The sequence below is a fragment of the Nilaparvata lugens genome, chromosome 2 (assembly GCF_014356525.2).
Source record: "Nilaparvata lugens isolate BPH chromosome 2, ASM1435652v1, whole genome shotgun sequence".
Lineage (NCBI taxonomy): Eukaryota > Metazoa > Arthropoda > Insecta > Hemiptera > Delphacidae > Nilaparvata > Nilaparvata lugens.
Window position 1 is genome coordinate 49,933,512 of NC_052505.1, and position 27,813 is coordinate 49,961,324.

Below are 27,813 nucleotides of genomic sequence, written 5' to 3' on the forward strand. Positions count from 1 at the left end.
TGCCAGTGAGGCTATGCCAGTGAGGCTATGCCAGTGTGGCCATGCCAGTGAGGCCATGCCAGTGAGGCCATGCCAGTGTGGCCATGCCAGTGAGGCTATGCCAGTGTGGCCATGCCAGTGAGGCCATGCCAGTGAGGCTATGCCAGTGTGGCCATGCCAGTGAGGCCATGCCAGTGAGCCATGCCAGTGTGGCCATGCCAGTGAGGCTATGCCAGTGAGGCCATGCCAGTGATGCTAGAAGGCGAATTGTTGATGCTATTGTTCACTGAATACATCAATCGCAGTCTTTGGGAAAAAGTCAGTTGCTTTGATGCTCTCTCTTATTTTTAGAAATATATTTTTCCCTTTATTCCCCCCCCCGTATTATAGGTAAAGGAAGGTAGATTCCCCCATGCCTATTATTAACTAAGCCTATTATTATAGATATATAACTACTATGATATAACTCACTTACATTTTCTTTGGGGTTTTTCTCTCTCAAGCATGCATTGTAAACTATTTTTGCACATGAATCTTCTGTTCAATAATACTTGTCTCTCTTTCAAACTAGTAATTCTTATTAGATTAGTCTCACATTATTTTACTTTTTTCAAATTTACATGATTATGTATGTAACACTTATATTTAGTATAGCTTGACTTGTTAACCTCAATATTTTCTTCTCTTTACTTCATAATAATGTTTTCCAATTCATTTATCCGTAGCTTTAAATAACATCCAACATAATTCAATTTCTGTATTTATATTAGTTAATTTTATTTTAATCAATCTCTACTTTCACATGCTTTCCATTCACCATGCTTATATTTATACCTTATGTTATTTATACCTAATTGCTTCACAGCACACACTGTATGAATGTAGTATCATAATTATCTTTCGTATCGTTCATTGTATTACCATTTATTTTTCATTTCTTACATGGTTCAATTTGTTGGTAAATAGTAGTGAAGACTGATTTGGGCGTAATGCCTGTAGTCTTCCTTGACATTGTAAATAAATAATTTATGTATTGTTTAATGTGTAGCACATAGAGTTGATACTATTCAATAGTATAACCATATAAGAACTATTTCATCTCCAACTATCCTCAAACTATAGTTTATCTATTATATAACGCACATATAACTCAGAAATATATTTGATAATGGATTTACTTTATGCAAATAATAATGTGATAGCTTCGTAGAAGACTAGGAGAAAAATCCAAAAAAGAGTTTAACTCTCACCCTTTACCTGTCAGATTTGACTGTGTAGGGATGTTTGCTTAGGTTCTTTGTTTTCATGTGTGAGAAACTGAGTCCCATTTTTGAAGTTGAATTAGCTTTCATAATAACCTTTTCTTATTACATCATGTTTATACATAATATATCTCATCTTCTTAAAATTATATTTTTGAGTTATTTCAATAGCTCTAATGGAAATTCGAGAATCAGTCCATCCGATTGAGCTACTTTATATATGACAAACGTCTTCTGAGTCTCGACCCATATTATGGTATCGTTATCTCTATCAACTTCTCAAACTAATCATAAAATTCCCTTATGAAGTAGCATATCAATGGGGCTTTAGAGTAGAAAGGTGTGCTATTACTCCATGAAATCACTAGAAATAATATTGATAAGATGATTAGTATTATGTTAAAGTATGTATGGTTACATAGCTCTTGTGCTATCGATATGATGAGTTTGTTCTCTGTTATTAAATTATTGACGAGAGTCAGTTGCGGTGATCTGACATCAAGTTGCAGAACACAAACGTGGCGTGTAGTGAGAACAGGATAGAATCCAATTCATTTAAGTGCTTTTAGTGGCAACCTTCTAATGCCCCATAATTACGCTCCTTTGATATTCATTCCAATTGACAAAACTACATCACGGTTCCTGGAAATAAACCATATGCTCCTCATATAGTCATATAGTTTGGTTGAGTCAACTGACTTCACATCATACGGTACGGTCAAATATGATATGATAAAGGAACCTTTCTAGGCATGGAATTTCTTAGTACCAGAATAATAACATTTCAGAATCGCATCAAATCAGAATAAGCTACTTTATTGCGGTTTGTCGACTATGGGAGAGGAAAACATGCATGGAAACCACATCAACTGTAATATGCAATCATATTTTTATGCAGTCATATTTTTAAAACTTGGTGAGGATATTTGCCTTTATTTATTCAGTTTAAATTGAACACTTTCTTGTATAATTTCTCTGCTCCATTGAATAATTCCATGAGAAAAACCAATATTACTACTTCTGTTTTTTCTTACTGGAGAAATTCTCCATGATTGTTCATCTATTTAAACTATCACCTAGAATAAAACAATCGCACAGCTTCACTCTGACTCTGAGTGGTTGGAAACGTGAACATACTAGCGAAATAAATAGACCAAGGCATTTAGTATAGACTATACTGTTTGATCAGGTAAAGGGAAGGGATAAACTCCATTCAGTAATGATTATTCCTTATCAATACAAGACCTCATTGATTCACATAAATTTAAATTAGTTGAACTTAATTAACATTACGTTGAACTCAATTCAATATTTAAACGTTGTCTAAAAATGCTGTCTACTATCGTTGCAACGATCATTTTTGTACATAATCATAGTGAAAGCATACGCAATTCGTATTTATTTCCTGCTATTTGTTATTTCGTCATTATTTCCTGTATGCTTATTTTGTAGTTCTATTCACTTCCATCTAGTATTTGTTTTATGATCGCTTACGTCATTGCCAACACAAACACACAAATCATAGACTTGATCTCATAGGTGAGCATCATCATCAGAAAAAAGTCTCAATATTATCGTATCCTTTTCAAATATTCATTGCTCTTGACATTTTGGTATGGTTATCCACTATTATTTCTTAATTGTCATTTGAGATCTTGATATTTTCATTGCGGTGTTCTATATTAGTTTTATGGGAAAATGATTCTATTTCGTAATAAATTGGGAATTTAGGATTTCCGAGGAAGGCAGGTTGAGTGACTAATCATGGTCGGGTGCTGATGAGGTGGCAGTTTTTGCCTTCCAATCAGGGCCATATTTTCGCGCAGATTGCTATCGAAAGGCGATGTTGACGTCTTTTTCAAAGCTCCATCATCGCATCATCGCAATTGAATTAGTTTTCTCGGTGGCGACGGCGTAAGAGTCTCACAAATGACGAGCCTAATTGGATCAGAATAGAAGTGGCAGTGGGGAGCGATGAAAGAGGATGTGAACAGCGATAGAAGAAGAAGAAAGGCAGAGTGAAAAGTGGAAAACCTTTTTTCTTTTTTGTCGGTCGCTAACGAGGAGCAAGTAGCCGTGTTATATCTATTCTTCATCCCTTGCCTTGTGACGGTAGAAGGGTGGAGGTAGTGAGGGGGTGAAGGGAAGACTCGGTCATTCTTATCACAGATGCGCCCAGTAGGCCTAGATATCCCCTAACCTCTTCCTTGATGAGTCTATCTTCATGCGTTTTAGGTTTTTTGTGCTCACAAAACCACTTACAACTGATAAGTTGATCCTCAAGAATGATCTATTTTGTCAATCGTATTTTTGCAACCAATACCTATCATGATATTAATAGTATTGGTGTAACAAAAATTAATACAAATTCGTTTTTTTGTGCTCACAACAACCCTCACTACTTAAATAATCCTAGAAAGTTATAACTTTCACTAACGATGTGCAAAAGCAATATTTTTAATTGTAAAGTTTGATTTCAGTTTCCATTTCCGCAATCAAGTCACCATGAAATTGTGACCAAATGAAATCGATATTCATATTGTGTAATTATCATCCCTTCAATATCTGAAGTGTGAGGATCATGAAAGTGATATTTTTAGCAGGAATGAAGCCATCTTCAAAATCAATAAATGTTTAATTACAACAGTTTCAATTCAAGTTTGTAAAGATAATATGATTCAGATGGTAAATCTAATGTGATTGAAGAAATGAGATAAATAACTAATGAGATGAGGAAAATTAAAGATACAGTACTATGACAAATATTATTACGTCATAAGAAGCCGCAGACAAGCAACTAGGAGATGTGAGAGATGTGCTGAGAGATTTGAGAGTGTCTAATGGGGCCTGACGCCCACGTCGCGGAAACGACACTAAACACGTCAACCCACGCACGCGTACTAGCGCCGAATGTCAATCAGACAAAATGACAGGCTGCTAACCGAACAACAGGAACTACCAACCAGAAAAAAGATTGATGTGGCTTGGGGTTATGACAAATCTAGGTGAAGTATTGCGCCGTTACTGAGCCACAGATTACCTTCGTTATCGATGTTGAAGAGATTTCTCATTTGATATGAGACGTAGACGTATAGATATCTAACACAAGTATTTGAAATTATTGTGTTCATCATACATGATACCAATATGCATATGCATTCATAGGCAAAAGTAAAAAAAAATTTACACTTAATATGTTAAATACTAATAGAATGTAGTAAGCTGTGGAGCCACTGACAGGCCTCTTCTCCAACATTATACCAATAGAGTAGAAGATGTTAATAAGGCTGTAGTTGATGAGATTTACTTCATGATATTCAAACGGATCGAAATAAAGAATTACGAATACAGGATAAAAATAGGCCCCGATAGTCCATAGATGACAGACAATTTTCTATGATAATGAATGAATATCCGTGAATTCAATTATAATGGATGAGTACTATCGGATATCATGTAATATTATTCAAATATGCCGTGACAGTATGTAATGAGATGTTTGATATAATCTAGTGATAATTCGATCGATGAGTGATATAGAATGGAGAATAGATTGAGGAAGAAGCTTCACATGAAGCCTCTGTCACCATATTATAGTCACCGAGCTAAATAACTAATAACTGGAGGTAGCACTGATTTTCTTTTAGGTATTTTCAAAAACACATCATTTCCCAACCAGCTCATCTATTGTTAAGTAAACCTGAATAGACCTGTTGTATTTATGAATCATTCTCAACTTCTTATTATATTTGAACAAAATTAGAAGGGACTTTGGTGTGGCTAGCACTGCTACCTCCACTTGTTTGTTTCATGTTGCTCAGTGCCAGTATTATTTTATTTTTCTTGTGAGCCGATATTACACTATTACCAATATTGCAATGCTTCATAGAAGGTTCAAGCCAGCTCTTCGAGATGGTCCAGCTCTGCATGTCTAGTGTATCTAGTGTATGGGAGTCAAAACAGCATACTGTATCCTCGTGAAAAAGTGTTTTCATGACATTGGAATGTGTAATATAGACTATAATTATAAGCAAAAGTACGTTATAAATAGACTACGCTATAAGCAGCTACTTTCATTCATTTTTTAGTCCCTCCCCTAAAGAATGTTAACTTCATAAAGTTCCAATTAAATTATAAAGTTTTGAATTTTGAGAATATTTTTGGAATAATATGTTATTATTTATAATATAACTCTAGATGTATTATCATTTTTGGAATAATATGATACTCATATTATATAATATTCATATTCATATTCTCGTAATGAACTTTCTTCGACGTTTATTCAGTCCTGGAAATCCGAATTTTGTTGTGTAAGAATGTTAAACTCCACTCCTGCTTTTTTTTGTATGGACTAATCCAAGCTTATACGAAACCCTCCAAGTAACTAAGTTTGGAAATCGTCCATATGGCTTCCACGGTGTGCTCTTGGAAGCTCTAACCATAGGTGGGACTTTTAAGCTGAAATTAGCTGAGGGTGATCTGGTAATTTGAATCTGCGATACTTATGCTGTTATACCACTAGTAGTATAATACTAGTGGGTGAGTTGTGATATATAAATCTATAGTCTTTCTTTGTTAGGGCTACTCTTGAATAGAAATTCAAGTACCCTTTTTAAAATTGTTTACTCACTATTTAAACAATTTTTAAAAAAGGTACTTAGATTTTCAACTATAAATAGGTCTATAAACTATAAATGAATGTACCACTTATAGATGAAGTAAATTGAAAAATACTGTACTACGACGAGTACTCTATCCTTTCCACCTTTGAAAATATTCACGTTATAAGCAGCTACTTTCATGATATTATGCTTCACAAGTTTTCTTCTAAATGTTACAAGTAAGTGCATTTGTACAGTGTATTGTGGAAATACTGTACTTAATTGGCTCTGTAAGGATTCAATAAACTTTTTCATATACTACGCTGCTTATATCTTTTATCACATCAATAGTCTATTTTGCAAGATATTACCTAGCGAGTGTTGAAGCAATGGAAATACCACTTTTACCATCACTAGAAATACCGATGACTGGGGTTGAGAGGAAGTATGACTCATGTGGATGACTAGAACTGGAAGAAGCTCTTAAATTGATGTGTTGACTTTGCTCAGTAATAGAATTCCTCCTTCTCTAGCTCTTGAAGCCAACTTTTTGGAAGTTGTATTGGAGCTTGCAAGGGAAATTTGTTTATCTCTTACTATTAAGGTGGTTGAAACATGAAAACACGATTCCGAAGCAATCAATTGACAAGTGACAGTGATCTCTAATTATCCAGAGTGGTCTTGACTCCAATTTTGGCATCAATCTCAAATTTTTCAAAATTTCACATGTCTACTGGGAGTATTACTGAGCTCAATAAAAAAAAATCCCACCATTTTCAGCCCTGAAGAGAATGTCATATTGGAAGAATAGGCAATAATTATTGTTTTTAAAGTTGGAAAAATATAATAAGGAATAATCAAGAGAAAATTCAAGTTATACTTTTTGTGTGTAGGTACCAATTACAATGTTCTCTTTCAGCTAAATATAAATATGTTTTCTTCAAAAAATTTCTGAAGTTAAATTGTGGGAAATTGAGACTATTAACCAAAGAATCAGTTGAATGATCTAATACATTAACTAATTTATGATGTTCACTATGAAAACTAGCAGAATATTTTCTGTTTCATAAAACTATGAGAGTCATTATTGAGAGAATAATTTTCGAGGGAAGCTCTTTCTTCTGTTGTTAATGACTAGATAATTCCCGATTACATCCGACAATCCGGCGAGTCATAATCAAGGAGATAACGTGGAAAAACTAAGCGTTCTGGCATTTTGCCATGTGCAAATTCCCTTCTGGTTTGGAGCAGCAAATGGATGCGCTAGGTAATAAAAGCAGATTAAATAAGCTTATCGATTGAAGCACTGGTGCTTTAGAGAATAGACCTTATGTGAATATTCTATGCTTTATACCATATGAACAATGAGAACCACCTTTTATCAGATTTCATCATCTTTTGATCTGTTGATGAGGTCTACTACTACTACTTATACACCCCCCCCCGGCTGGAAAATTTGCTCAAAATGCTTCTGATATTCTGTCTGCTGTTCTATTGAAAGCAGAGGAAAGTCAAGAGAAATAGATCAATTTCCATTGAGTGGATAGTTCAAGTTACATTGATTATCAATTGCTATTAATAATCCAGCTGAAAGCTGATTTGTGATTTCTAATTATAAATTACCACAAATTTATTTCATTCAGTTTCAATGTTATCTTGTTATATCTTCAAGTAGACGAGGGAGTGAGTGAATTTTGCTGGTCAACGAACTCGATCCATTTATAATAATGATTTGAATGATATCGATATGTGATAATGATGTGAAGTTCATTGATGAAAGCAATCGTCGAACATGCAAACTCACTAATGGACAGTGACTCGAGCCTCTAGTCACCAGTGAGAACACGCTACGCTCGTTCAACAAAGCTGGAGCAACAACTTGATAAAAAATCATATTATATCCAATGAATACCCAAAATCTATATACTAACCATTTTTCAGTTAGGCTGCATAATTTGGGAGTCTCAATGAGAATGATGTTTTTAATTATTATTATTGTTATCTCCTTAATTCATATGGATGATTGTCTTGTTGGAGACAATATTTCTACTTCTCATTTCTCTAAATAATGAATCCATTTCAAAGAGTTTTAGGATAACGTGCAGGGTAGGCGTTTGTTAGGCCGATGTGCGTGCTGAAAGGCATTAGCAATGAGGACCAATCACTTTGACGGTTCTCTCGAGGCTCAATCAATTCACTGGGGGTTTCTTGTGAGTTTCAGCAGTTTGTAATCGTTTATATCGTGAATCATTATACCAAAACAAAGGCAGGCTAGATAGACCTATTAAAGTAGACTAACGGTACATTCAGATAGGATTTATCTGATGAATGTTGGAAGTATCTATTTTGAACCTGCAATTGAGGCCCTCAATTATGAAAGAGTCATCCTTTGATTCAAGATTAATAAAAGTTGAATTGATGAACATTTTTGAAATGCAGCTAATGAATGAACTTGGTCATACTTGAAATTATACTGATAGGTGGTAGCGTGATCGTTGGGTGCTTATTCATAATATATTTAGTAGGTAGTGAAACAGTTTTGATTACAATAATTCATCTTCAAATTCAAGAGCGAATTGGAAGTACTTTAGGTGGAAAAATACTCATTATCAGTTTATGCTAGTATACATATATTATCTAGCATGACAGAGACTACCTAAAATGCTCTTATCACTAGGCACAGTATTATATTTATTTCCATATCCATATTATTAATATTATCATAATTTTCACTATCTTTATAACTAATAGTGTATTTGATATCAATAGAAACAAAATTTTATGTGATCTTTTCCAATATTCGTGAGTCTGTTTCATGGTTTAGTTGTGTGGTGGCTCCCAAGTGAGATTTACTGCTTGTCAATCAGCGATTGTTCGACTTTGAAACGCCGATCACTTGAAAACGCGCGCCAAGACGATGACGTCACACTGGAAATTCGGCTAGATGACGTAACCGTTCAACTGCAGGGCTTATTGATTATTGTGTTGGAGAGGGACGCTCTCTTTGTCAGCCGGCGGCCAACCAACCCGGCATCGCATAACCTCTCTTCACTTTTCTCTCTGTTCCTCACGTGCCAATCAGCCACTCAGCCAATGTTTCCCATCAATTTTTGCTCTATTTTTACGACGTCTGTCCAGTTTACGTGACTTGTGCTATGCCTAGACCCTGCTGCTCAGTCGCCGATTCTCAAAAAGGTGCCGGCTATTCTAAGGGTTCACCTTCGCCAAAAGTTTCCCTACCTTCCTCAATACTGGAGTCTCAATACGCGGCGCTCAGTGGATGCTCATCGATAGCAACTCAATACACAAAACTCTACTTTCCCCCTTCAGTTAATAATCTTCAATACTATTCAAGGAATTAAAGTAGCAGTTCTTTGCTAAAAGTGGAAAGGTAAAGTTGATTAAACAAAAGAGTGGAGGCAAATCACGGAGAGACAATAGTTTCTAATAGGAGTAGTAGTTTCTATACGATATAATATGGTGAATTTTATTATTTTTGATTTCTTCCATTCTTCTTTTTTCAAAGTAGCCTGAATTTATGATTTTGTTTCGATGAATTTTTATGGATGCTTCATCAATGACGCAACCCAAGTATTCACTGAATGAACGAATGAGTACTAATTTTGACCATAGCGGGATGTATGATTTTGGAGAAGTATAAGGTCCAATTCAGAGCTGAAGCGGCGTATGACATTTACGTGTCCCGGTCTTTTTTCACTCCTATTTGAACATAATGGACTACTGCAAACAGGAGATGAGGCGCCATGTCACTTCTCTGTTCATTTGCTTATATGTTTAAGTCAGCGCCACCACGTCCGTGCTATATGCCACTTATGTGTGAATTGGGCCTTGGAAATAGCAATGATTGTAAAAGGTATATTGACTCTCAGATAAACGATGATAATGTGTGTATATGGTATATTGATCGCAAGAAAGGATGTAGACGTGTGCCTAGTGATTCTAGTGCCTATTAGGGTAGGTAGGAAAACGATCAGGAATAGGTTAGTGCCTTTTTCTCTTGCACTCGATTTGATTAAAGTTTGCGTCAAGCAGATGTCAGTTTATAACCCTCGACAAAATTCTAAGAGAGCGTTCATTTCTTTCAATTCAGTTTGTAAGACCTTGTTTGGTGTCTCACGTTTGTGAATACTTTTGTGAAGGACTTTTACAGGCAATAAGGTGATACACAATTCCTTTTACTCTTTCGAGAATGGCACGTTAAGCTTAAATATTATTAATAATAATATATTTCCACAAAACAAGAAAAGAACAAAATAAGTAAACAGCTTGTGCAAGTGTAAGAAAATAACCAACTACTTATACACTGATAATGACACACGATAATCAAGTATAATACATAAAGGGAATTCATCACTTAAATATTAAAAGAGAAATAATAATAACACTAATAAATATCCTTTCTTCACCTACACTATAGAGCTATAAATAGAAATATGTGGAAATAATCAACCATACAAGTGATAAAAATCACGTCCACATGATGGAGTACAGTTAGACAATGAACAAAACAGAGACAGAGAAAGCTGGCTGATATAAATTCAACAAGGAAGATATATGAAAAATCAATCTAAAATCAATAATCATAATAATCTATTATTCATCTCGCATGACAAAAGAGAAACAACAAATATATTATTCACCAAAATAATACCGCATAAAAATAAAAGGAGAAAAATAATGAGCCAGACAATATGAAACAGTGAATTCAACTCAAAAACTCTTTCAGACATTATTTTACAAACACTCAAACATTATTTGAACAGCATTTTGGAATATGTGATAAAATATAAATTAAAAAGAAAAAAACATCAGTTTTGGCAAAGTTAAAAAAAAAACATTCATCGCTCGAAAATTAAATCGTAGGGTTGTACATGGCTTCAAGATCCTCTCAAGTAAGGCTTAGTAGTCATTTCTTAATAATGGATTTAAGTAAATGTATTATATCACCAGACCTAAAAACTATTTTGATATCATTGAATTGAAAGATCTAGGTGTGAGAAAAATAAATTATTTTTTAAAAAGTGTGCAGTTTGGCCTGACTGACTCCTCGTAGGTTGTGATTTACCACTCCTCTTGTTAAATGGGGACTCTCAACCAAATCACAATTGTCCACTGTTACACCGTCATTTCCACTTATCAGGTAAAAAATGGACAATACCTTGTGGACATATGTCTCAGCGGCTGAACCCCGAATTGGAGAAACAGTGCACTGTTTCTTTTCCATGGATAAGAGTGGTTTCTATGATCCACGCCAGCAACTACTGTAATAAATGATTTTTGTAGCTTCATTATGGGATCCAAAGTAGTGTAATAGACACCACCCCAACAACTCAAAATGATAAACCTTGTGAGTCAACTAGAAAAACCCATCAAATATAATAATCCAAAATTCAGAGCATTCGTTGATATTCAATTACTCTTCTATGGTACTCCTAGTTCACCATTATTCACGGTTCTCAATAATACAGTACAGATATCTGTTGGTGTTTGTACAAATCCATAATTTATTCACCAGTATTAAAGCGCAATATTTCATGCAAATCTTAGAAGTTGCTTGGATTCAGAGCTTAGCCTGTATTCTGAGCCATGTAAATCTGAGTGATTTGATATTGCTCGCTTTGGTCGTTCAAACTTATAGCAGCACTTTATTGGCCATCCAAGCTGAGCTATATCGCATTGTTGGCGTAGAAAGTTATTCAGTTTGGTTACTTCAGTTGAATATCGATCAATAGCTCAATAATAGTTATACAACTTCCTCTAACCTCTATTCACAGATATGGACTCAAGTTTGTTACAACTCATCGTTTCATTTATTTTCCACCTGTTCGTCGTCGATGCCATTGTAGATGGTTAAAGCGAACTCCTTTGATAAGCTAAGGCTGCTCCTATTGTGGGAAAGATCCCTGCTCTACCTGGTATTTCGTTACATCACTCGATTATTATTTCTCAAGTGCAAGTAGAGGAAAAAACAAAAATCCAATTTCAATAAATAAGTGAAGTCTTGATGTCTTATCATTCATCAAATGACAAAAAAGTTGTAATATTTTCAATGACAAAAATCTAATTGAATTATTTTTTAAAATTTGTTTTTAATATAGTATGTAGCACAATTATCATCGTAGCTTTTCAAGGATAGAGTACTTTCTTAGGAATGAAATTCATGTATGAAGGAATGAAGTCCATGAAAAAATTACAGAATAATATTTTTCAGTAAAACTCGAAACCTCTTCTATATTATTTAGTTGTCGATTCAGTACTGAAATGCTAAGAAAACTCCACAGAGAAATGTGTTCATAATATCACATTGGAGGTCTTCTATAGCAGAATGGCTACATTTACTTCACTCTGAATGATATACAATATCTCTCTTCAGAGAGAAATTCTGGTCATAATGCTGAGAAATAATCTAGTACAAATTTTGACAGTTGAAAAGGATTCAACTGTTTCTTTATACGGCGGGCGTCAGATGATTTTCACTTGATACGGTACCTTTGTAAATAGTTTCTTCTTCATCCATATATCTTATTTTAAATCTCTTGAGCATTTAATGAATGTTTGGAATCTGAGACCTCACCCTTAAGCTTCAAGTTGAGAATCATTGAAGTGTATAAATTTCCTTTTTCCTAAGGAAATGGAATACCCCTTCCTTCAGTCAACTACAGTATAACAATAAGTCGAGTTGTCATCAGCGTGAGGCTTCTAACATGAACTAAACAACCAATAACAATGAATAAACCATTGAAATATTACAAATTATAATGATAGAAGAATATTTAACTTCAAATAGAGCAGCGAAGAAAAAACAAACACCAGAAAATCGCAGATACAAAAACCTAACCTCAAAAATATTGCTCGAAGTCTTTCGCTGTGATGACTCAACAATGTATGACGACATGATGTGTATCATGCATGTTTTTCAAGCATGTTCTACCGTTGATAGCCAGCCTTACTTTACTTTCAGTCTTTGGAGACTTGGAAGAGAGGCGTCGCTCCTATAGACGTCTTAGGATTTCCAGTTCATACTAAAGTTTGTACTATAATTGATGAAAAATTCGAGCAATAGCCTATTTTAAAATATTGTGTATATCCTTTGGGAAAATTCAATTTTGTGAATACAAACCATGTCGTGGGCTTCACCGGAAGAGAACAATATTTCTTCTCCATTTCCAAAATTCAAAAAATAATATTTTCTTTGAATTTATCAATATGCACTTGAGTGCGTCACTTTCTGGGGAAAGTTGTAACTGGAATGAAATTAGGCCACAACTAGGATTTTTCTAGAGCATGAATTATTATGTTCTGATCATAACAGCATTGGTACTGTTTGATATAACCGGCATGCTGATTTTTTTATAAAGTTTTCAAATACCGTCGACCGGCGTGACTTTGTCTAACCCGGGATGACTTTGTCCCACCTCGCGGAAAATTATTTAAACCAGTTTATCTCCAATCTCGGTTATCCGAAATCGATATTCAAAATTGATAGCCATAGCCCTGATCATTATCGAGGTTCTACAATCAATATCTTGTCGAATCTCAATATATTTGTTGAATAATGGACATAAAACCTAACTGTTTGCTTCATCTTGTGATTTCACTGTCGGAGAACTTCCTATTAGAAAACTCATTTCTAAAAGACTCATGATATCGGTGAGTACATATTAGTTGGCCTTTTTATCATATTTCAATTGGTATATCTGTAATATCCATAGTTGAACTGGTTAGGGTTCTTTTACTGGTTAAATACAGCGAGGTCTCTTTTAGGTTAAACTTGGGGTGACTTTGTCCCAGTATAAAAATTTGACGTGCTACCAATTTATCCTAATAGGTTGGTTAGCCTTCACCCATATTCTAAGGAAAGTCATCGGTTCCAAATAAGCTAATATCTTGATATATCATGAATGGATCTAATGCTTATGAATAAGAAATCCAGTTCAGAGCAAATCAAATTATAATTTGAAAAAAAATGATTTAAAAATTTCAGTTTACACCAAAACAAATAATCATACATGGATCGAACATAGATTGAACATGATTGAGGTTACTATATGTTTGTTCTGTTCATCAAAATATATTCCAATAGCTTTCACAAAAACTCAGAAATTATTGTTTCAAATCAAGATCAAAATATATAACTTATAGATTGAGAATACTAATCTATCGTTTACAGGTTTCAAAACAGGCTTATGGCTTTCAACATTAAACAAGAAATTCAAGACAAAATGAAAAGAAAAATTGAAATCTACATTTCATGTATGTTCAATAACATCAATAAACTTTACAAAACATTTAGATCACAAACAACACATCTCAACTTTCAATTATTCAGGAAAATTTCAACAGAAGCCAACACTCCCAACACAAGCCAGTCATTGAAAAGTTTGAGAGACACCAGAACAAGAAGCCTTTCCGGTGAAGCCGAGACACGTCATCATCAATTGCCAATTAGCAAAGAACACAAGTCTACAAACATATTTATTGTTTTCAATAAAACTTTATTTTTAAAGTTATTTTAAATTTAATTAGCCTTTATGTTGTTTAGAATTATCTGTTTATTCAGAAATAGAACTTTGTTACAGAGATACAGTGGGATGTTCAACACTAGTATATATGATAAATTCTTTGTGAAAAGTTTAGTCCATAATATATCGATTACACCGATATTTGCTATCAAGTTTTATTAATATTTTGAATATCGAATTGAAGATTCAATTTTAATAGACAAAAAATGTAATATTACAAAAAATTGTGATATTATGCAGGATATGATGCAAATACAATTCAAAAGTTGATAAATATCATGTACTCCACCTAATAAAACAAAATAATCTCCTTGCTTGAGATTAATACGATCTTAATATTCATTTTAGCTGATTCTACAGATGGAGCCAACATGCCTCGACGATAAAAAAAGTTCTTTAGGCAGCAGAAACTGAAATATTTCTCAATAGATAATTTGTGATTTTTAAAGTTGATTTCATTTGTTTCCGATGTAATTATTCATTTTAAAGGTTAACAATTGGTTTCACTTTGTCTAACTCTTGAAAATGAACTTTTTGCCATATATTTTTCAAAGTGAAACAAAGTCACTCAAGGCCCTGGATGAGATTGTCTCTCAATTTCAAAAAAATATATCTTTGTTAAAGTGGAGAAAAATACTAACTTTTTACAATGAAAAATAATCTTCAAACATTGCAGAATACAATAAATAATATTGCAAGAGATCAGTTGCAACTCAAGTATTGATTGCAAGTGGTTTAAAATCTCAAAGCCCCAAAATTGGGGCAAAGTCACCACGGTTTACCGGTAATGTTTCTCCATCCAGCTTTAAATAATATTAATGTTCAGCATTGCAACTCCCAGATGCAATATACACTTCATACACTTCATTGAACACGACATAGGCCTTTTATTATGCATATTCCTACTCGACATTCTACGGAGATGCAAACGAAGAGCTGCGAAGTAACACTTGAATGTGAGAAGCAAAAGAGTGCTTGTCATTTACAAGCTCACCACTTCTCCCGCTCTAATAAAGAAAACAAGCTAAGTGGTGGAGGAAAGACAGAAAAGAAACGAGGGAGATGGAAGAGAGGATGAGTGAGATGACAGAAAGAAGTGATGAGTGCTGGCTAATAAACAACGTGTGAGAACTGCGGTCTTATGCGTTCTATTGCAACGTAGGAGTGAGTACTTCCTTCCTGATTAATTCATTTTTGGTCGAGAAAAATGTCAAGTGTTAGTCATTCTGGAACTTTGAATGTTCATGTGTCTAAGATGTAAACGGTTTTGTCATGGCTAATTGAATCATGTTGGTTCCCTCGATAGCTATGTACTGTTACAGTAAATAATAAGATACCTCCTGTTAGAACATTAGTTTTGTAAATACAGTATCATCCTGGGGAGATCACGTATATGTTATGAATTAATTAATTTCCATATCATTTCCGGCTCACCTTGTACTACGTTGCCTTTCTGTTGTTGATTGATAAGAATATAATATACATTGCATTAGTGTAATTTGCATTGTAAATAGATAAAATGAAATAAATAAATAAAATCAAGACACAATACTGTCAAAAATTCTACGAAGGTGAATTAGTACAAAATAGTTGATGCTCACATGAGCCTTCAGGTGGGAGATGAGAAGAGATGATCGATCCTGGTCTGGTCCAAATCCACAACTGTCTCGGCAGCAGGCTATGTGACGAGAGTTCATGATAGGTCATACAGAGTCAACTACCCTTAGAATGTTTTTTTTTTTTTCGAAAATTTTATTGTTTTCTGCGTTTTAAAGAGAATTTTGCTTGATTATCAAAGTTTCAGTTTTATCAAATCATGAAAATGCCAACCTTCTTTTGCATTCCTCTTAGTTTTAGCTCGAAAATCCGCCTCTGGCAGACTGCAAGGAAAGAAGATGTTGATTTCACTATTATCTCTGAGGATAGGAGGATCAGAATGAATGAGATGAATTTGAATTCAGGTCATGCAATGAGGCTGGTGAAAATTTGAGAGCAGTGCCTTTGTACTGGAGGTGGGAAGTCTAGTACGGTACCAGTACTTTAGAGGCTAAGGTGACCTCATTCCTAGTATACGGGGAACAGAAAGAGATGCTAGCACACAGCTAGACAGAGAGAGGGATCGATGAAGGAGGAAGGGAGAGCGCCCACAGCCCAGGGTGGCACGTATTGGTACCCGTTCCTATTATATTCAAGTACGAGAATACTTTTTGGTTCCCTTCCACGGTGGAGGTCACTGTTATTTAAAGACATCAGCTTTTTGATATATTTGCTTCGGTCCTTTCAAGTTTCCCTATCAAGGTGATTATCAAAGCGCCACTTCCAATCGTAATCACAGTAGAAAACCTTTCTCTTCGATTCCAGCAATAGTGGTTCTAACGGGGAATGCTGAGTTTTGAAGAGAATTCATCATCATCTTTGCTTTGCCTTCATACATCTCTTTTTCCAGTAGGTCTAAAGTTTTGGACTTCAAGTGGCATTCTCCAGGTTACATTCTATTCAATGCAGAAGTTGCGTCTAATTTGTTGAGGAGCAACAAATAAAGCCTGTCTTATGAAGAGAATTCTTCTTCTAAACTCCAAAACAATGGATGAAGATAGAATGGACATTTGAATTGAATAACTGTGGTATTATTATACTGGATATTAAAACTTCATATCATTATAGAATGTGATTATTAATTCTATCACCATTTGATAGTTTTTTTTTATTTAATTAACTTCCTTGTGTTTCTTCATCCATATATATAAATGTGATATCACAGATGAGGAATGATATAATGTATTTCATCTATGATTTGTGGGATCCTATTATTTTGTTCATCGATCTTATCATACCATATCTAGAGATATGCTCTCATATTTAGTCATCAGTCATTAGAAATGGCCATGATATCGATGACAAGCATAATAAATAGTAATTAATGGATCAAAATATAAATCCTAATATGCGTCTTGGTTTCAGGTCACTTACAGTAGTCCTATTTCCAAAATATCGCAGACTCTAATAAGCTATTTTTCTTCACTGAAGTAACTTTTGAGCAAATAGCAATTTGTAAACCAAAAATTCATTTATTAGGTCCAATGATAATGGTTTCCTTGGATTTTTTTATCATCTCTTCATTCATGACCTGGCTATCGAGTTTAGTTTTATTTATTTTCTTGCTATGCTCTAATTTACGACTACTCAATGACAATGAAAATAGTTATGGCCCAAAAACTTATTACTGCAATGAACATTTGAACTGAATTGCTTTCTATATAATTGTCTATATTCTTCTGCAGATGAGGACAGAACAGAAGGTAGAAATCGAGAAAAAATTGCTACACTCATTCAATACCTAGTTCTGAAATCAGCTACAAACAATATTCATAGAATTTTAACAGATTTTTAAACTCAATTTGGAAGTAATTTGAGATTAATTAATGAATTAATGATTTGGATCATAATGTGAGCAATTAGCTGTCGCCTCAAGTGAATGGGAATCACCCTGAGAGTTAAAGTCAGACAAAAGCAATCGGTAAAGTAAGAATGTATGCGCCTGAGCTCTCTCTAAATAAACAACCCGCACTACTGGCACGCGACGATGGTTGACTAACTGCCTCAGCCGGCGCTTCCCATCGATCTGTATGTCAGACTTGCATGCTCTCCGAGCCTAAACTTAACTCAACTCAACCTACACACTGGTCACTAACTCCAAGGTACTGAAGTGGGGAAAGAATATGAAATGTTCCAGTGAATAATACTGCAGCATAATAATGTTCCAAAAGCTTTAATTGGACAATGCTGCCTCTGAATAGTCCGTACTAAACTCAACCTTATACTCTCCAACTCCAAGGCTGTAATGTGAAAAATAGAATGAATTTTATAGTGAATACCAAAGCTGTGATAAACCAATGTCATCTCATGATAATCCTACGGTACTTTAGCATAGAATTCTCAACAATTAGCTCAATCATTCATGATAAGAAAGAAATACAGTATCTTATATAGAGTGTACCATGATAAAGGTATCGTAACATTCGAATCGCACGACATTGTTGGTATGTTAGGCTGGTAACACCGTCATTTACTGTTTTATCTCCAGTTTCATCTGCGGTTAGTCGACATGGAGCGTCACACGAAGGAGCAATGCAGTGTGATTCTTAAAACGCATTATGAGTACTTGGAATTCTATGCCGAATCGAAAAGTTTGTGGAATTTTTGGTCAACAAATTTCATTTCATCAGTCAAAAGTTAAGAGACTCATCGAGAAGTTCGAGGGAACTGGTTCGCTTTTGGATATCAATCCTCCAGGACGCCCTCGTCTTGACCAGTCTATTGGTTTGAAACAAACATTGTTTTGAAAAGTGTCACTTTGAGTCCGAGGAGACACACATTTTGTTGAAAAACTGAAAGTGTATCTCCAAAGTCGTGGAAGAAATTTTTTCTGATATCGTGTTCCACAATCAACCGCTGTTTTCCATTGTAAGTGGAAATTTCAATTAGTTGATGATTTATTTAAATTGAAAATAAACCAAATCAAATATTGCATTCTTTATGGGACACATCCTTTCCATTTTCCATAATTTATTCATATTATATTTTTGAGTCATTTTTTGAGCCATAATTATATATAAATAATTGAAGATTTTATTTATTCTCCTGAGCTATGAAATAGTTACGATAAGCGCATCCTATGCACTTCCTGAATTGATGAATGTTCAAATCCGTTACACCGTGACGTGTGGATAACGAGTGAACTTGGCTGCATCTAGATGCTTTTAATTAAAATGCAGCATGACCGTTCAACATTTTTTCAAACGAAGGTTGTTTGTGTAAATCAGCTATCACTGTAGGTCAAATTGTTTTGTTCTTTTTTTAAACACGGTGCCATTATTTTTACTATCCTTCCCCCTCCACCATAACTTGCAATGACCTTCACTTATTGGTGCACTCCTCGTCTGTAACAGAGCATCAATTCAATGACAGTTGCAGTAACAGGAAAGCATTCGGAATTATGCATGGATGACTTGATTCGTTTGATGCTGATGCGATAACTGAGTGTCTTATCTATGCACGAAATCTGCACTGTTCAAGCTATTCTCAAAAAATTACTCCAACAATGAGTCATGAATTTTCATACATTTCAATAGTTGAAAGATGGAAAAACGATTTATTTGAAATTCATTCCAATGCTCCGAGAGCATATGATAGGATTTATTACATAAGTTATGAAAGTAAAAGAAAAGAAAGTAATTTTATAATTGGTCAATTTTGACGGATTCACATCAATTTGCAACTCCTGTTGAATCATGCTCCTGGTACTACCGTTGGAAGGGTGACCGCTTGAGCCAACTCCTCTGAATATGATTCATGAGTTGCAAAATTGCTTCCTGGTGGTCCAGGACCCATCTGAAGTTGTCGGTTGTTTCATTTCTCATTAAAATCCGCCTCATCACTCACGCACAATCCTAGAGCTCATGTGGGTATCACCCTCAGCCGAGGAAAAAAATAAAAATAAACTGCTTTATGTAGTCATTGAACTAGATGGCAGGCTCACCACGCTTGCTTTATCCGTCTAGCCAGAAGGATGCCCCCCCCCCTGGAACCTGACGGAATCTGCTGGGAATGGAACCAACAGGCTCTTTTCGCTAACCTGCTTTTTCGCAGGAATTTTATGTGGAGAACAATTATTTTTGAATGTGTTTATTATAATAATGAATGCATTTTTCTCATCAATGATTCAGGCATATAGAATTATAAATTTCTTATTAGACGAGCAGTTAGTAGCCTAGAGCTCAAATATATCGACAGTTCATCAGCTCAATTTAAAAGGGGACCTTCAGTTTCTTGTTGAACCTGCATACTATATACTTTGATTTGTAGTGTGGAAGATAGTGAGAAATGTTTGGACCTACATGTTCAAATGATTCTGGACCACAAGAAAGGGATTCTCAATACATGAATTTTCAAATTGAAAGAGTTTATATCAAATGAATATTATCACTCCAGTACTTCTGTATACTAAAATACCACTCTATTAATTTTCTTTTAATGATTGATCTAATTGTTAAGTATGTTCATTCAAGAGAAGATGCAACATACTTCGTCTACCTCTTCGATCTGAAATTTCACCCTCCTATTCTATTCATTTTAATATAAACCATTGACCACTTCTAATAAATATTGTGAAAACTTGGTACACTCCTAAAAACTTGATAATAAGTAGGTAAACAGATTTTTCTGGTTTTCTGTACACGGTATAGTTATTTGTTCCAATAGAATTCTTCTTTGAACTCTAGAATATGTGAGTATGAGTTTTAGGTGAATTATCATGTTGGAACAAATGAATTAGTCCTTGGATAATTTGGGTTGAATTGTTTGTTTTTCAGATTGATTTCTACGATTTTTTTAAGTTTGACACGAATTGAGATCAGACTCCCCAAATCATATAGCTTGAGAGAAGTAGGCTAAAAGTCTGTTTTTGATTGCAGGCTCATCGATACGCTGCTATCAATGCAATTCAGAATACGACCCTAGGTGCGGAGATCCGTTTGATTCGTATTCGCTGGGAACAGTGAACTGCAGCATGCAGCCGGCGCTCGAGCATCTACCCGAGATGCAGCCCTCAATTTGTCGCAAAAATATTCAAAAAGGTAGCCCATGCATCAGCTGTAAATCATGACGATTCATTAAAGTTATGGAGCCAGTGAAGCTTCCCTAGAATTTAATCGAGATCTTGATCAAGTACCTCTTTTACTTGGGCATGAAATCGCTTCTCCTGGAATTCTTGATTCTTTTTACTTACTCTCTATTTCTTTCTTTCTCAATCAATCAATCTCTCTCTCTCTTTATTCAACTCTCAATTTCTATCTAACTCTGTGTTTGTGAGCAAAAATTGGAGAGTAGTTTATCTAGAAAAAGAGGAAGAGACTTTATTCCTTAACTTCTCATTCATTATCCTTTGTGATTTTTTTAAACAGCACATAATAAATTGTTATAAAGATGAGAAGATAAAATACCTCTCCACAGCAAGGTAACCATTTGAGTTTGAAATAATAATGCCAATCACCTATTTCCAAAAAAAAACTTTATCTAATCATGATTTCATGTGAGATCCTTTTTGTAGAACTACAATAATCAAACAATTTCAGATGTTCACTAGAATCGTACATTCCCAGAGAGTTTCCTATTAGATTGAACACACAATATTTCTAATAAAGCAGCTCTATCGTTGATAGTAGAGTTGTGTTGCAATACTACAATAATCAAATCATTTCAAATGGAATACGTTCACTTAATAAGTTACCGAAATTAGTTCAATACAAATTAGATTGCGTACTATTAATCCTAATATTGTTTATGTAGAATATTACATAAATTGAATATCTGTCGAATTCTGTAGCAGTGTAAGTACACAGCCTCATATCATGACACAATGAAATAGTGTTTATTGATCTTCACGAGGGAATGAACTCTATGGAGATGGAGTTCTGTACTGTATATCAGAAATATGGAAATATAGTTCTAATCTATAAATAGAAGTATTTTAAGATCAGTATGGTTTCGGATCATTTTTTATCTATATCATATCCATCAAAATGAATTCATGTGATCCATTCATTATTCCCTGATTCCTATCAGAGAAAAATTCCTAAATGATATGAATGATTTTGGTTTCAGTAATGAATTATTATTTCAATACATCTTCTAAGAAGCTGAAACCTCATGAAAACTCAATGTTTGTGAGATCTATTCCTAAGATCTTGTGTGGGAAATTATGATTTCCAAGTAGCCTAAGCATACATAAAATTAATATTAAAAAATGATTCTACGGTTAGATTGGAGTCCTACTATGTATTATGTAATGCTACTTTAGGTATAGGTTAAATAACCAAATTTGATGAAATTTAAGCAATAAATTGTTTGTTCCGTGAATATTAAATTTAACCATGTATGGATTTTTTAGAAACCACTCTAGACCTAGTGGGCACTGCCAAGTGAAGAATATTGGCATATTTCTCTCATGTAACTTTGATTGTGAGTTGAAACATTTTGATGTTCAATTGATAAATGCACTACCTACCTACTGTATGTTTGTGGCAGTGTATGAATACTCTCTTTCTAAACAAATTGATTAGATTGAGGATCAAATCTCTTTAGATTCTGCAATTTTATAGATATGTCGAGGTATAAAATAGATTATTATTATTGATACCAGATACCTGTATGAGAATATATAATAAATTGCTCACTAAATGATAGGCTACCCCCTCTAGCATGTAGAGTCGAGCTCATACAAAACTATGCTGATTTGCAACTGTATAAATATGGTAAAACCATATTATTTAACAGTTAATACATCTCTGGTTCCAATTTTAACGTTGTTGGTGTCGGGCACTCACTGCATTGCTTTCATCCACTACCAATTTCGATGAATAACTTATTTGTCATTCACTGAAACAAACAATGTATTCATCTTGGAAAAATCTTACTTCACACTATTTTTTATAGGAGGAACAACAAACTTGAGTACGTTCAAGATTGAATATATATCTACGAATCTTTACAAATGCTTATTTCGAAGAGGAATTCCGAAGAGGGAAATTAGGCATCGAAGAGAAGAGGGTATCACTCATATGATTACTATGAAGATTACAATACCAGTATTTTATCCTATATATTCAATTAGAAATCGTACAATTGAAATTGGGAGAGAGCAAAAGGTGATCTTCCTCATACCGTCCTTTTCCCAAAATTTTATAAACGTTGTAGCATCAAAAATCATTTTAACGTCACTGGGAAATAATATTGATTTCAGAAGCATTTATAAGAAATCCATCAAGAAAATGGAGGAAGATTTCTTCCGAAAGAAAGTATTATTTCATTTACAATCTACAATCACTATCCTCCAAATTTCAAATGTTATATTGATGAAGGCTTTTCACTTCACTCGATCTCAAAATTCAATACTGAATTACCGATACTATACAATGTTCGATAAGGTCTTCAAACATCTAATTTCGCGGTCAGTTGGGAATATGATTTTTGATTATTCATGATTGATCTCTGAGTAGTCGACATTGTTCCATGGCCAGTGTTTGAAGATGGTGTTTTTAAAATTTTTAAAATTTGATAAGAATACTACCCTCGTACCCTTATCACAATCAGACTTTTCAAAATTTACCAATATGACCTGTATTTGGCTAAAAGAGAATTATAAATTCCATTGATCACACTCCAACTATGAGCAGTTGACAAAGAATAACTGTGATATTGCATTGAAAATTCCAATTTCATCTAGTCTTAAAATTTAAAAATTCAATTTCACGGTGCATTTGAATTGGAGCTAATTTTTCTATGATTCAGCCTATTCATCAAAATATGTACTCAGTATTTAATCGTCAGTATAAATTAGAATCACTTATTCAAATAATTTATGTAATGAGCTCATTCGTTATTAAAAGTTACAATTGTCACATATCATATTTCTTAATATTAATGCAGTGTGTTTATGATGTTAATTGAAGCCTAACAATAAATCATAAAGCTATTTTAATATGAATTTCCACGGAACATAGTGTATAAATCTATCAGAGAAATAGCTTATTGGCCGGGATTGATAAAGTGTCTTGCAATATACGGCATCATCATTGAATCAATTGTTGCTATATTTTTGGAAACTGTTCAATTTAAATACCTACATTGAATGATCTGTGATGCACATAATAATTCCCATCAGGTGATGGACACTTATTAGGTCTGCATTATCTTTTCAAAGTGAATAAATCAATATTCTCTTTCAAGGATTTGGGTCTTGGAATAATTTAAAGTAATATTATGAATTTTATTGATAGATTTTTTTTGGTCTGCCTAAATTTTCGATTAATCTTACCAGACTCACTAAAACGTAGGTTGAGTATATCTATTCTTAAATTATCTCTAAAATTAAATAATCTAAAGATGTTGAGAAGACGTAATATGTTGAATAATGTTTTCTACTCGTATTCTCAATATTCACAGTATTGTTACAATTGAATTCTCTAATATTCTATCAATAAATCCGTTACGTTGAAAACTTACAGAATATTCAATCTCCATAATGGATGCTTTTATTGAATTTTATCATCATATTTTACTTATAGAAGAACAATTCATTTATTGATGTCTCAATTGAATTTTAAAATTACTAATAAGCATATCATGATGCAACTTACAGTAATATATTTTTAATACTATGTATATATTGTATCACTGTAGATGTATTCCAAAAATTATCTACCCAATTTTCTATCATCGTAAATAAAACTTCAGACACATTGGATTTCCGGTTCTTGAGTTGAATCTTATAACGGCTTCCGTTGGGAAAATATGCAAGGGCATTGAAACAGAGCAATTTTTCATATGGCAAACTTGAATTATAGTGTGATACACTTTAAGAACAACTGGTTTCATTTATTTCTCTTTAGAATGTATTCGCAGATACACTGAACAAACTGTAAATCTGTAATAGTATTCATATAATCCTCTGACAATAATACGGTACTCAAATACAGAAAAATAATAAGCAGGATGCTAATACAAGTTTAGCGTTGAGGTGAAGAAAAATGGAGGACCAGTTTGCATTGCAAATCTTTCAAAGTGGATGACATTGAGAATAAATTTCTCTGAAAGATTGATGTTATAGTTTTCCAGAAGAAAATTTTTCCGTCATAGTAATGGCTATTATCATATCCTTTTTAAAACATTTTGAATGAGATAATTTATTCCAACACCATAAATAAAAACCAGGTGCTTCATATCAATGATGGAGAATAAGATTTGACTTAGCGAGACTTTTTGTCAATAGGTCCAGATACTTTATTGAGTTGTAAGGCCTACTTTGTCATGGTACTGCCATCTTATTGAAATGTTCTATTCTCCGTTGAATCAACTTTTATATGAAATAATATGTTTCGTATGATTTATCATCATAAGCATTGTGCAGAATATTCATTGGATATTCGATTAAAATTCAATATCTATAACAGCTTCTACAGTACCGGTAAACCTCCTTCATCAACTGAATTAAACTAGAAGTTTTAAAAGTGATAAGCTATCAATCCAAACATTGATTCCTTGATGGAATAAATATTCATTCCATAGTCAAGAAAAATATTTTAAAAGAGTTTACTTTACTCGGCAAAATTAGAGCAGTTGTTTAGAGCTGAATGTTAGAATGTGCTTCTATGAGTGAATGTTTGTGGATGACAATTCAGATAAAATAAGTCTACAATATTAGAATAAGTTCATATTGAACAATATTAATGTTTGTTGTTATCTGTGACGAGCTTGGTGAGTGAATGTGCACTAATCCTAATCTGAGCAAGTTGCGTTATTCGCTTATAGTCTGTCCATCTTTTGTAAATAGGAATATTATTTTGTAATGTAAAAATAAAATACGATCATACACTATTTTCGTGAATTTAAAATGATAAAATTACCGACACAGCTCTAAACGGTAATTATATTTAGTACCGATGTTGTTAATCAATACTAATTTTAAGCAACAACATAGATGAGATAAGCTGACATTTTTAATCTCAATAGGAATTCAAAGGTTGATTATTCTAAGCGTGTTCTTAAGAGTTGTAAGGCCTTTTGAACAGATAGTTAGCATTTTTGTAGACAGCGATCATACATTGCATTACCTGTAAAAATTAATACAAGTACGTTTGATGACACCTGAAATTTGTGTTGACACCTGCTGTAATAAATTTTACAATTGTTGATCACGTTTTTCTGAATTTCATAACTTCCCCTCAATTCCAAGACTAGGCACTCTATAACTTACAATTTTCAAAAAACAACTGAAATTCTATTGTAACTGAAAGAAAGAATTTTAACGGTAAGAAAGTGTTTACTTACCGTTTTGCTATGTTCCACTAACATCTAAAGACTCACTCCTAGCAATCAGTGATTGAACACTTTCTACTAGAACGTTTTTAAAAATTGTGTAAAATATTGCACAATTGGAGAAACAAATGGATCAACAAGACAACAACGCTATAAGCAGTCTATTACAAATTTACATTTTGCAATCACTACACTTCTATTAATTATAGAATTATCAATTCCTTAAATTAGTTCTACAGAGCAACTTGATAGTTTTATCATTTTTGAAATTACTATTAGGCCTACACTTTTATTTTATAACATGACAAATAATATTTTCGGTATTCATCCCATTATCAAGTGTCCAAAAAGTGAATAAAGAATGAACAGGGTACCGGCTATAGTAATTTGATATTATGAAAATATCAATTTCTTATTGCAGTTCCATATCGATACTCTATTAAATCCAGTCAGGACACACACATACAAAGTAATCAGCGTTGGTTGTGATTTCAAACTAGACAAGCTTAATCCTTCCATGTGTTTTAAAGGTTGATTTTCTACTAAATATTACAAAAGATTTTATTACCCTAAGTTGTTTGTCATGTTATTACCTGAGTTGTTGAAGTATATTAGGTTGAATTGTTCCATAATCACATAGTTCTTGTTATCCCCTTCCAGTTCAAACATAGGCCTACACTTCAAATGGGTGAGGATTCTAACAGTTAATATAATCATTATAAAGAGAAGATATTCTCTGAAGAGCAGAAGATAAGTTGAATTTCTCCCAGTGTAGGAACCAAAAGTAGTCAGTAGACATGGAGAATGAGTAAGATTATATTTAATATAATAAAATGCACTATACTTCATCTGGTAACATTTCTTGTTCTGCTGAAGTGGTTTGGGCAGGCTCTATAACATCTGCAAAATTACCCCCTGCTTGTATTTAAAAATTTGCGTTACTCTTCTGTACTGAAATATGAATATTGTACCTGTTTATCAAGGTAGGGAACGCTTTGAGCAATTTTCCTGAAATAGTTCAACTGTTCCAGAGCACGTTGTTTCTCTGAAATGGAATGAAGGAAGACGCCGTAATTCACTCGGGTGGCTGGGTCTTCCGGGTCCAATTTTATTGCTTGTTCATACGCTTTTACGGTATTGTCTGGATCGTCAAGATTCTTCAATGTGTCTGAAATTCAAAAAGATTCTAAATTGGATATTATTTCTTTTTACCAATAAAATTGCCTACCTATAACATGTACTTGTAGGCGGCCATTTGGGTCCATTCAAGCCTTTTCTTCCCATTGCTATGAAGACTTCCGGATAAATTATAGAGATAATCATCTCACATTCAGAAATTAGGCTACAAAAAACATGGCCCATAATGATTTTAAGGCCATCCCAATCCGCCATAGCGTAGCTTGTGCAACGTTTTCGGGCGACGTAGCACGTATCTCAGCGTATTAATGCGCAAGCTGTGAACTATTCACACCGAAATATATTTTCTCATTTGGTTTAATTTGTATTTGACCACAGTTTGAGCTGTGTTCGAGTGTCATGGTTTAGCTCAAA

At 33.8% G+C, this 27,813-nt stretch overlaps 2 protein-coding genes across 5 annotated transcripts in view; one reads left to right on the forward strand and one right to left on the reverse strand.

Moving 5' to 3' along the window:
• LOC111058446 overlaps window positions 1-22,371 on the forward strand; it is a 33,254-nt gene extending 10,883 nt beyond the window's left edge. The window contains exons 2-3 of the mRNA XM_039420111.1: window positions 20,862-21,023; window positions 22,337-22,371. Coding sequence (XP_039276045.1) covers window positions 20,862-21,023; window positions 22,337-22,371 — 197 coding nt within the window. The remainder of the gene's footprint in view (window positions 1-20,861; window positions 21,024-22,336) is intronic.
• A 4,694-nt stretch (window positions 22,372-27,065) lies between these two features.
• The window catches only part of LOC111049658 (Bardet-Biedl syndrome 4 protein), a 69,089-nt gene continuing 68,341 nt past the window's right edge, over window positions 27,066-27,813 (reverse strand). For all 4 annotated transcript variants that reach the window (XM_039421422.1, XM_039421423.1, XM_039421420.1 and 1 more), the window contains exon 10: window positions 27,066-27,430. In XM_039421422.1, the coding sequence (XP_039277356.1) occupies window positions 27,201-27,430 (230 nt within the window). In that variant the 3' untranslated portion in view covers window positions 27,066-27,200. The remainder of the gene's footprint in view (window positions 27,431-27,813) is intronic.